The 12,565-nt window shown below is 39.0% G+C and overlaps 1 protein-coding gene across 1 annotated transcript; it reads right to left on the minus strand.

Moving 5' to 3' along the window:
• Positions 1 to 1,811: 1,811 nt before the first annotated feature.
• Positions 1,812 to 11,583, minus strand: LOC140234099 (uncharacterized). Its single transcript, XM_072314180.1, has 5 exons — positions 11,570 to 11,583; positions 6,678 to 8,867; positions 5,895 to 5,963; positions 5,210 to 5,326; positions 1,812 to 4,118 (listed from the first exon to the last, which is right to left on the minus strand). Exons 2-5 carry the CDS (start codon positions 8,845 to 8,847, stop codon positions 3,985 to 3,987), a joined length of 2,490 nt encoding a protein of 829 aa, XP_072170281.1. The 5' UTR covers positions 8,848 to 8,867; positions 11,570 to 11,583; the 3' UTR covers positions 1,812 to 3,984.
• Between the last annotated feature and the right edge of the window lie 982 nt (positions 11,584 to 12,565).

Here is a 12,565-nt window from a genome sequence, read left to right on the forward strand (position 1 = left end):
CACTTTACTCTCTATCCGCAGTCTTGTCCACTTCTACTAAGTATATCTAACTTAATTGGTTTACAGGTATGCAAGTTTCTAATATACTGACTTCCTCGTGATCGACTTTATTGAGCTGGATGATTGTGCCTATATATATTATTGCAACAGAAAAGTCTGATAGTTTTCTTGAGGAATTATGCAGAATGTCTTTTTAGCTATGTTTCAATCAGATTCAACTACATGTTCAAATGTTAAAGGTGCACTCACTTCAAGCTGTGCTTACTGAGTTGTCACCTCCAGTTTGTCATTACTGAATTGTTACTGCTGTTACACGAATTGATCTGGAAATAAATGTTCTATTGAATTGAATTGAATTAGAAAAAGTATTCGATGTTTATGTAAACATGTAGTGATGTACCAATGAAATTAAACGTACTATGCAATGTTGCGTCGTATTAAAGTATATTGCTATTCTTTTTTTCACTTTGTCTATATATATTACGTTGTGTGTTGGAAAACAAACAAACATCCAGAAGCTGCTATATTCCACCAAGTCCTGAGATCTAGATAGTTGTCCACATATTTGTCAGAATTCCTATTGAAAGTGTCTTGAGAGCAATGTTCATTTCAGGATCGTTATTTCACACTTCTCACATAATTTCACAGACACCCATGAATTTGCATTTAAAGGGATGGTGTAGTTCTGGTTGAGATGGGGATTCAGGTTGTAACCTTTTGTGAGATAACTAAAAACCACTTACATGCAACATTAAAAAGCATACGATTCAACATGTTCAAAGAGGAACTCAAAGTTTATCAGATTTGATTAAAATATGTTTTGAAATGGCGGAGATATCCAAAAAGCAAAGTACATGTAGTCCTGATAAAAAGGGGGGGTCTCATCCTTTATTAGGACCACTTTATTTTACTTTGTTTTTGGATACCTCAGCCATTTTAAAACTGATTTTCATCAGATGAACTTTGAATTGCTCTTAGAATCGTATGCTCTTTTGTATTTCATGTATGTGATTTCTAACTATCCCACAAAAAGTTAAAATCTAAATCCCCATCTCAACCAAACAATGCCATCCCTTTAATTCCCATCCAATCTACCCTCTTTCCTCCCCCTCTCCCCCTCCCTCATGCTTTTGTCTATGACTTTCCCCATCTTTAAAGGGACATTCCAGACGATTTTCATAATTTCACATCATGTAGTCCATAAATTTACAACTCCATGTATAGATTTGTGGAATTTATTGTGGTTCTTGAGCAGAGAAACAATACTTTGAAAAATCTCAAACAAATTACACTGAGCAAGGATGATGACGTAGGAGGTTCACATATTTCAGAAATGTAGCAATGTAATACCATTACGATACCATGTGCTTAACAATTTCACCTGTGTGTAGAATTTATACACGCCTTCTTCCTTTGTTCTGCTTCCTTGAGCCCCAACTCATGCATTCTTATGGTGACTCTGCCATGTCATCACCCTTGTTCATTGCAATTTGTTCTAAATTTTGAAAATATTCTTATTCTTCATCCCAATTATCACAAATTCTGAAACTCTGTCCTCAGTATAACTAATTTATAATTGTTCAAATGTAAAAATCTGAAAATCATCCGGAGGTCTCCTTTAATCTAAGCACCGTCTTTTCTCTCCCTCCATCTCTCCCTACACTAGCTCTCTTTCTCCCCGTCTCTCTCTCTCTCTCTCTCTCTGTCACTCTCTCTTACCGAATCTCTCTCTTTCTCTCACAATTCTGTTTCCTCCTGTCCCTTTGTATTTTGTAATCACAGTTCATTCACAGTGCAGGTGACTAATAGAGTAAACATAGAACTTGGAATTTTATTCAACTTTGCAATAAATGCAATATCATTGAAGATAATCTACTGACTTATTTTTTACATCTGTGTACATCAGCTTTTTGAGCATGTAATTGACATTTCTTTGAGATTTATCTGTATCATACATTGCCTTCAGAATATTTGCACTCCTGGCAAACTAAAGAGCCACGACACAGAAAATAGGAATGAAAATACTGTTGAATGAAAAACACTGTGAAAAATGTACATTATAGGCTATCCTGTTAATGTACTGCCTCGGCAGAAATATGTCATTACTCACTTGAATTTTTGTGACAGTTTGACGAGTCCAAATCCAAAATTAGAGTTGAAACATCAATCAAGCATGATTACACGACTTTTACACAGTGGCACTCTATTAAAAGAGCCGACTTTTAATATGACTACTGATCGATTGTATTCACACATCCTACAACCTGGGCAGTGCTTGAATTTGGGCGATAAAATTCTGCAGGTGATTCAGCGGGAAGGGGATGCTGTCATCGAACTTCCACTGTACAGTTCAATAGCATGGACAATGACAAACTGTCAAAAACCGTAACTCCAGATTTTTATTGGCTGAGAATAAACCCATGGAGCCTAGAGGGAAAAAAATAAAACCTGGCTGTGTATGGCAAGATAGAATCAGTAGCCAGGTAACAATGAGAAATCATAAAAACAAACAAAACAAAAACTGGCATCATCTTTTTCATATGGAAGATTACCCTGTAGGTAATGAAAGAACATCTACTTACAGAAACATTCAATAAACTGTAGAAATAGCGGCATTTACCTCTCGGCGAGTACATCTTATATTTACACATCATACAACTAGCTGATACATCAAATAACCTTACACATTCCTACACCAGGACTTGACACTATTTTTTATTTTTATTTTTTATTGGTGGCTTGTTTGGGCTGCTAGATTATCTTCTTCTTCTTTTTTTTTTTTTTTTTTAATTTTGGTTGCCTGAGAAAGAAATGTATTGGCCCAAAATAAAAAGAATCATAACAATCCAAGTATGATCTTGGTTGCCTGAGCGGGCCATCAAACAATAAACTTTTCAGAAAGTTAGTGGCCCAACATAACTTTTTGTGGCCTTGGCTACCGCTCATGTCAAGCCCTGCATAACTGCATAATGACGTGATACAAACATACACACATACATACATAATCTTTCTAAGTGGATTCTTCCCACAAGCAAAGTCATTGGCTGGGTAATGACTGTGTATAAAGAAAGTTATCTGTGTTAACAAAACCTCTTGGGCAAGGAAGCAATGATCACAATTACAAGTTAAAAGGAAATGAATGCCAATTACATGGCACATAAAAATACTGTACATCAATTTTAAACCAGATCATATCATTAAGTTTCGGTGTCTGGTTAAGTGTTACAGCAAATGAATGTGTAAAGGAGATAAGGGTGTACATTCCAGGCATATTTAATTTTCACATCCAATCTTTAGATACATGCAGAAATAGATAGATACATGTATTAGCTGGATTACTTTTAAAAAATATCTCCTACTCGCTAGCTATTGGGGCCTGTAGAGGGTGATAATAACATGACGTTACACCATAATCATATTGATCTTATCTAAAAGTCGTACACAATACATGTATCTGCCCATATTCCAGAATCTCTGCCACTTCTTGCTGGAAGATGTTATCTTTCCTTCGTTTTTTTTTTTTTTTTTTCTGTGGAAAGCAGACATACATAGAGCTGAATGCATCTTGACAATCCATGAAGATGCAAAAGAACATGAATCTTTATGAATACTAGTTGTCATGTGTGTGTATTTTTTTTTTTAAGTTGCACTTTGTATAATTGCAATGAAGGCCTAGAAATTTGATCTCTTTTTACAAATTTATGAATTTATTTGTAGGTTGTGGGTTGTTGCAAAAAAAAAAAAAAATGTGATTAGTCCCCCCACGCCAGCAACTTACAGAGGTATTTTTACTCAGGCCGTTTATAAATTATTACATATTAAAGACGGCTTGATAGGCCTTTGAATCCATAACATCACACTGCAATGACGCCTTGCATGGAGAGACATACCATGGTACGTACTTCACAACTATCAACAACCACATTGGATACCTGCATGCTGCTGACATAGACTCCATGCACCCATTCAGATGGCAGTCCAAGTCTACTTCTGGGAGAGCTTCTTGGCATGGAGAGGAAAGACCAACTGTCTCCTGGAGAGGCCTACTCGCCTTGTCTTGCGAGGGCACGGCGGCAGGGGACGCACTGGTGTCAGAACAGTCTGGCCTGCACTGTCAGCTGCAAAGAAGGCCAAGCAGTAGTTGTACTGACATAATGTTGATGACACTCAAAATGTTGATGACACTCATAATGTTGAACTGACACATGATGTGCAACTCAAGCTTGATGATACGTTATGTTGGTTGGATAATGTTATGGCACTGGATAAGTATATTCCAGGTACAAACTGGAGATATTAAATGGCCTGTATTCACAATAGGTGTTTTAAATCAAATCCATGGTTTAAAGGGACTGTACAGTAATGGTTGAGGTGAGGATTCATGTTTTGAACATTTCTAGGTGAGATAGTGAGAAACCTCATGAAATATGAAAGAGCATGCAATTTTAAGGATTCAACGTTTATTTGATGAAAATTGGTTTTCAAATGGCTGAGATATCAAAAAAAGTGGTAATAATAAAAGGCGACAGGCCACGCCTTTTATTAGAATCTCTTTGTTTCACCTTGTTTTTGGATATCTCAGCCATTTCCAAACTGATTTTCATCAAATAAATTTTAATACCCCTTAGAATTGCATGCTATTTGACATCTCAGAGTGGTTTCTGAATATCTCGCAAAATGTTAAAAGATAAAATTAATCCTCACCTCAACCAGAACTGTACACACCCTTTAAATTTAATGTGTGGACTAAAATATTCCCAAAAGGGTGTAGTGCCTACTTCACGTACGAGTACGAGTACATGGTCACTTGATGGATGTCTGTTGGCATACGCAATCTATCTCACACATTTACACAGAAGAAACATGCATAAATCATTGATTAAATTTAAACTTCTTTTGCATATTCCAGCCAATAAATACGTTCAAAGGGGAAATGCTTTTCAAACATGAAGGTTGATTTAGTGCATACTATTAAAAAAAAATATATATATATTTTGAAGGTTGAGGAAAATCAATCTGCTCCAAATATTGTTTAAAAACACACTGCCTTGTGAACCCATCACCGCCTGTACAACCTTTGAACTTGAAAAGGGTATAGCTGTGGATGGCTGCATAACTGTGTCACAGTTTAAACGCTTTGGAAGCTGTGTCAAGGAAAGTGCGTCTCACCTCCCTGCTATGTAATGTCCATAATGTAATGTTTACTCACAAGGAGAACAGTCTCCAGTCTCTGGATGAAGGGTTCTGCTCCACAGAAAAACACCAGACAAGGGCTGACCGACAGTCTGCAGATGATCGGGAATTGTACCTTTTGTTGGTTCGGCATCTTCAAAATGAAGGAAGGTTTTGAGAATGACAGAACTTGGAAATTAAGTAATAAATAATAGCAGAGAAGGGTAGTTATGAAATTCATGAAATGCCTGAATGGTTGTAAAGGGTTCTTATGGTGGAATTTGAATGAATGAAAAAAATGCAAAGAAAGATATTTGCAAAATGACAGCCAACAGGAGAAATTTGGAGATAAATCTTGGTGTAAATCACTGGAAACTGGATATATCATGTCATATAATGGTATCTATCAAATGAGAGGAAAAGCATAGTAGTAAAACACAAGAAATGTTTAATCTTACGAAGAGTTAAAACCATGTCTGTCATTTCTATTGGGTTTAAGGGGTACTAGTGCTATGTCCTATACATTTAAGTACTATAAGTCACAGAATGTATAATCTTTTACCTTCAAAAATCCTTATGAAAGTGAATTCAAATTGTAACTTGGTGACTGTGCATAGATGCATGTAGCAAAACAAACAAACAAACAAACAAGAACATATGATTTCCCCCACTAGTAGACCATCATACATGTACATAATTCATGATATCACTCAAGATGTTACCCTCGTTCCCTGGTCCTTGCACCGAACAATCCTCTTCTTCAGTGTTGCATTTCTTGATAAGAGCTTGAGCTGTTAGAAAGAGAATAAAACAATTCTTTGTGACAACCATGCCATATGATTTAACATTATGTATTTAGTCTCTATCATAAATTTTCCAGAGCACTCCATTCAAATTATCTTTCTCTTCTTCCTTGATTTTGATGAAGCAAGAAACTTACTTCTAAAATACTGTGATATGACCTTATATGACAAATTCACCTTCTTTGACCATGTCCCTACAAAGCATGAAGCTGGATGTAAATATAGCAATGTATCTTACTGCTTTCACAGCTGTCTCTCCTGCCTACTTCTGAACCTGGCTGATATTACAACTCCATAAACTTTAAAATAACGATTTTATTTAGAGTTGTACTGGTTGTTGCTGATCTGAAGAATTTTCTTACACATCCCTCAGTCACAATGTTCTTTGTCTTTGAATACATGTACAAAAAGTGCAATACAAGATGCAGTGACAATTAGATTTTGCTCCAAAACACATCTCAGGGTATACAATTGTATATTATATAGTAAATAACATATATCAACAGAAAAGTGGAATGGCAACGCAACGTGCATTTCAAATAAAAACCCTTGTGAATGGATGTGAACTGTGGAAGAAATGTGTTACCATGTAGGTTTCAAGAGTCTTCAGTTATAACTATTAATATGTGATGTGATGTGTTCCTGCTTAAACGGATTAGCAAATTGCTGTATACCGGTAGTTAAGGTCTCCAAAATGCTTACCTTGTTCTGGGTAGATGGATTCTTCTGACTCCAAAAGCCTGTCCACTGATTGGTCACTGGGAAGCAACAGTTCACTGGTGGGTACTTCCTGGTCATCACTAACTGGGGCAATCATCCCAGATCCTGCTGAGCATGGAGTATCCGTGGCTAAGCTTCTTTCTTCCAATGATGATGTCTCCTCCACTACTCCACTGGAATATGGAACGAACACAGAACTGACTGGCAAATATTTCACTTCAGACATGTCCATCTTCTTCAACTCCCCATCAAACTTTGTCACATCGTCTCTTTGGCTTGACTGGTCTTCTGGCGCCAGCCTGGTATCGTAGGATACAGAGCTTGCCTCGGTCTTGCATCTGGAGAGCTCGTCATCAGCATCACTCTGTATTATTTGTGCTTCTTCCCCGGTTGCATTATCAGTTGTCAGGGTTTGATCCTCCTGCAAGGTCATCTCCTCTGCTTTTGTGGCTCTATCTGGAACAAAGACAGAGCTACCTGGCAGACTTCTTCCTCCAGGAACATCCCTGTCCTGTTTGTCGATTTCAAGCTCCACTGCGATTTCATTTTGCATAGGCTGGTCTTGAGCCTTTAACGCTTTGTAAGAAGAAGTATGGCTTACATTTGTCTTATGCTGAAAGAGCTTTGCATCATTTTCTCTTCCATTATCGCTGCCAACTGATGAATATTCCACTACTTTTGCTGCTGATAAGCTTCCTTCAAATGTTTCTTGACCAGAATTTCCGCAACCATGTAGGGGTTCTTTCACAGCAGGAACCACATGAACTGTACACTCATCACTGTGGATGGTTGAGTGGGTGTATATTTCCTCGTCTCCTGGGATAGAAGAAATGCTGTTAAACGGAGGATGGGTTGTGATGGTCGAAAACAAAGTCTGCATGGGTTCAGTGCTGCTACATACGAACTCATCAAAAAGAGACACATCTAAACTAGAATACGCATCATCACTTTTGCCTCCTTTATCACATGTGAATGATCCATCCTGATTTGTGACAGTAATGTCTTTTTCCACATCAGCAGTAGACAACTCAGAGGTGCAATCCGGATGTACATGTATGTCAGGCAAATTGTCATTTCCATCAAGACGGGATGAAAGCCTTGCTCTCTTGCTGCTTGGCTCATACCTTTCAACAGCAAGATTCAATGTACTGTTTAAGCCATCAGAAATTGTACCTGACTGACTAACTTCTTCATTATCTTCAGTAGATGTCGACTTCGAACCCTCCTCTTCCCCAGGAAATGAAGTGGATTGCTCAGCAAAATGATGGCCAACCTCTGAAGAGATGTCTTCAATTTTGCCTGAAGCAGGATTCAGATCCATAATTTCATCAGTTTGATCCCCGGTAACCTCCTCATGATGGGTAGCTCGTGTGGAAAATTCATCACATACACAATCAGTCTGGGTGGCAATGACAGTGACGATGTTATTCAGGACAGCCTCACAGTCCCTCATAACCAAGTCATGGGAGACCGGAGTCGTCTTCTTTGCACTGCTTTCAAGAGAGAGAAGAGGTGTACTCAAGCCCCCGTTTCCATTCTTCTCCAATAACAATAGGTTACCATCTACTTCTGATAATCCATCAGCTGCGAGGACCTGCTGTGTATCACACTCGCAGAGAACAGTGTCATCTGGAATTGATTTGTATTCATGTTTCACTGAGAGATCAGCTTTCTTTGAGAGACATCTAGGCAGAAGTTTTCCACCATCTACAAAGTCATCTTCATTTGCTGCATTGTTGCATATCATTTTCACATATCTTTCATCAGCAGGAACAACTGGACAGTTGTTGGAACTGCCATAATCTTCCTCTGCTATGTTTGCATGAACCAACTCACTGTCAAACTTTACATTTCTTGAAGAGATCTCATCACAAATGGTTCTACAGAAATTGTTGGTGTGGGCCACTGGGATTATGGTGCTTGAGCAAATCATTGGAGTGTCACTGTCCTTGGCAACCTTGCTTCCGGAGCTTGTATCAACAGACTGTGACCCTTGAGATTGAACTTCATGCACTCCATTAGATTCGACAACTTCTGGCAATAACTTGAGCGCATCAACCACAATTTCAGCTAGAAATAAAGAAGCAGAGAGTTCTGGTGCCGTGTTTAGTTTTGCATTTAACTGGTCATCAGGTGGATGGAGTTTTGCCATGTTGACTGGTGTGATGAGTACTGTGAAAAGGAATGCATAAATACAAAGTCAAAGAAAAAATTACAGATTGTAGACATCTACTTTGACAGTATGACTGATACTGCTTGCAAATTACCGTAGGGTCTAATGTTAGGCCTACATGTACGTTTTACTAGCAGTTAGAATTAGAACCTTGTTAGCATTACAAATTCTTTTTTTTTTTCTTTTCTTTTTTTTTGATAACAAGGCCTTTTAACCCATATCTGCCAGTCATGTGATGCATTTCAAAGGCTGTTGCTGCCGGAGGCTATTTCTCGTATGTTCACTAAACTGGGGTCTGTGCTGTCTCAAATTTTCAATTTCAAGGACATGGTGATGTCAGTATGTCACCGACACTTAGGGTTCTAACGTTAGTTCTTTGGTTAGATTCTACTACTATTTCTAATTGTGTTAGATCTATAAAAAAAAAAAAAAATGGAAAACTAGGATCTGCTCAATAGATAGATCTAGACTGTCTAGACCTACATCAATTGAAAGAAAAGGAAATGCTTTCAGTCATAGAACAGTCTATCAGATATCATAACATGTAAATCGGTGTCATCTCGTGACGTCATATGATTTTAGCATTTTCGTATGACTTAATAGAATCTCTAACGAGTTAGAAAGATTTCTTCAGAGAATTAGATCTAGATATCTAGTAGTCTAGAGTCTATTTAGGGTACAGTAATATGAATAATCACATTGTGTATTCAAATTAGAATTCTACACTTGGTAGACCAGTAGAAACCTAGCTAGAGTACATGCTCTAGTAACTATACACAGCCCAGTCGCCGCTGTACATACGTAGCGCGACAGGGCTGTACCAGCGAAGCTCCAAACACGAAGAGGGTCCAACGATCGCATGCGATCGGATTGAATTTTGATACTTTAGATCATTTTTTTGTCACTTCAAACTCATCTGATGAACAAAATGATAATGAGACTTCATATTTATGCTATGAATATTGAAATTTAGATTTAATAACTTACCTTAAATGATGGTTATATGCAGCATGTGTGAACGGTTCACGAACGGTACATCGTCTTTCACGCCAGGCCGTCACATGATCTGAATGCCCTTTCAAAAGGTCGCGCTGTCGACCGTGCTGCTACACCAACACTCAAGCAGCGCATCGCACGCACGCAAAAGATTTCCGCAGAGATCAAGGCGCCATTTTGAATTCTGCAACGATGAACCCCGACGGTGTTAGGGAATCCGCCAGAAAGTATCATTTTTTGGTTCCACGGACTTATCACGAGGGCTCTCAATGGACTTACGAACCTTCTGTAATACAACTACAAGCATGCACTTAAGGTGAGTAACGTTTGGCAACGTGTACATTGTTTATAAAGAACGTATGAATTTTCATAAGTTTTGTAGTTGTGTTGTGGTTCCTCACTTTGAAGGTGCCCGCTCGCTGGTCAGACGCTGTATTCGCGTAGCGTGTCAACAGCGTCTGGTCGGGCTAATTCTCTACATTGACATTCTAGACGTCTAACGTTAGGCCTAGACCTACATCGGTAGATCTGTGTCCATCTATATCTAGAGGAGAGTCTAGACAATAGGGTCTAGAAAATGTACTCTAAAAAGTCTAACCACATGAAAAATATCCATATAGGCCTAGGGCCTACTACTACTAGCCTTTACTAACACTAACAGTAACACTTTAGGGCGGCACGACTAGGCCTAACATAACTATACACAGCCCAGTCGCTGTACATGTTACGTCGCGACAGGGCTGTACGCGCGCGACCACCAACCACTAGGAGAGCGACGTAATCGTATTACGATAGCTTTGAATTTTGATACTTAACATCATTTTTGTCACCTCAAACTCAACGAGTATACTTTTCAATATTTACTCTACATCTGATGCTATCAGTATTCAAATGTACGCAATGAAACTTACCGAAATTGATCATCATATCCAGCATGTCCACACGGTACACAATCTTTCACGCCAGGCCTAACTATACACAGCCCAGTCGCTGTACATGGTATGTCGCGACGTACCGGCGGTCAGGAATTGCGCCAGAAAGTGTCATTTATTTGTTCCACGGACTTATCGCAAGTGGTCTCCATGGACCCAGTGTGGCGAACTATTCTTCTGTACTAATAGAAACATGCATTTAACGTGAGTAAAGTATTCTGTTTAAAGGAGAAAAGTATACATTTTCCTAAGTTTTGTAGTTGTGTTGAGGTTCCTCACTTTGAGGCTGCATGCCGCGCTCGTCAGACGCTGTTTTCGCATAGCGTAACAGTGTCTGGTCGGGCTAGGCCTAACAGTACTACACTACAACAGTACAAACAACTAGATAGACTCTACATCAATTTTGAAATTTTCATAATGTAAGCTTTACGAATGTATATAACTCATAGTCTAGGGTGTAATCCTTACAATGATGAAGAACCCACAGATCTGCGCTCTGCTGACGAGTGTTGTCTATAGCCTAAGTCATAGACTCTATGGGTGGGACTACAGTAAAGTAGGTCTATTGTAGGCGTAGGGGCCTACAGCAGTGTTCGATCTCGCCACGTTAGTTTCTACTCTAGGGCCATGGGGCTAGTGATCTTCTAATCTAACATAAACTAACTAGGTCTAGGCCTAGGCCTAGGCTACTCCATACAGTTGGAGGTGTCTAACTGCTAGAACTATTATAGTCAATAAATATGGGTAATATTGGATTTAGACGACAAACTTACCAATGTCTTTGCCACAGGAGGGATCGGATTGTTAATCTACATAAAAGACTGCTTCAGTATCGCGATCGCGCTATCGTAGTGTTGCCCAAGATCGATCATGAATATCGATCGATACCATCGCATCCATCGATACACAATGACGCCTCAACGTGTAGAGCCTTAGGTTTTCGCGACGCGGACGTTCAGCAGTGATGCATGGGGAAAAAACTGTTCTGTTTTGATCAGTTGGCACCTACTTAGTGAGCTGTTGCTATCTTATTAAATGCATTCAATAATAATAATAATAATAATAATTGCATTTATATGGCGCTTCATACTGACGTTTCTAAGCGCACTTTGCTACTCATACAAATAGATTAGAAAACACAATAACATTAACAAAATCAGCGTTAACAGTAACAAAAGAAGAAGAAAGAAAAGACAAATACATGTGATACAATGGTACAATAATTGATAACTGTGTGCGCCTCCAGGAGAAAAAAAAAATTACAACTGATTAAACAGGTGAGTTTTAAGAAGAATTTTAAATGATTCGACAGATGAGGCATTCTGAATATACAGAGGGAGTTTATTCCAAAGAGTGGGAGCAATGGAAGAGAAGGCTCGGTCACCATAACGGGTTTTTGTACGTGGGCCATGAAGTAATTGGAGAGAGGAAGATGAACGGAGGGGTCTGGCAGAAGAGGAGGAGCGGAGAGAGACTAGGTTTTGAAGATATATGGGTGCAAGATTACGTGTGATTTTGTACGTCAGAAGTAGGATCTTGAAAGTAATACGGGAATGGACTGGCAGCCAATGTAGTGAGCGGAGAACAGGAGATATATGGTCATGTCTCCTACTAAGGGAGACTAATCTAGCGGCTGAATTTTGGATACGTTGGAGAGGGGATATGTGAGAAAGAGGGAGGCCGGCAAGGAGGGAGTTGCAGTAGTCCAGATAGGAGGAGACGAAGGCATGGACGAGCCGCTCAGCTGATGATTGATCAAGCAGACGCCT

The sequence above is a fragment of the Diadema setosum genome, chromosome 10, assembly GCF_964275005.1.
Source record: "Diadema setosum chromosome 10, eeDiaSeto1, whole genome shotgun sequence".
Classification (NCBI taxonomy): domain Eukaryota; kingdom Metazoa; phylum Echinodermata; class Echinoidea; order Diadematoida; family Diadematidae; genus Diadema; species Diadema setosum.

What these genes read in the sequence shown, in the direction of transcription:
- LOC140234099 (XM_072314180.1), bottom strand. Translation starts at nt 8,847, where the DNA reads ATGGCAAAACTCCATCCACCTGATGACCAGTTAAATGCAAAACTAAAC. An exon ending in ATCCATCTACCCAGAACAAG is followed by an intron (nt 5,964 to 6,677) that starts GTAAGCATTTTG and finishes TCTTTCTAACAG; the next exon opens with CTCAAGCTCTTATCAAGAAA. An exon ending in GACTGGAGACTGTTCTCCTT is followed by an intron (nt 4,119 to 5,209) that starts GTGAGTAAACAT and finishes CCTTCTTTGCAG; the next exon opens with CTGACAGTGCAGGCCAGACT.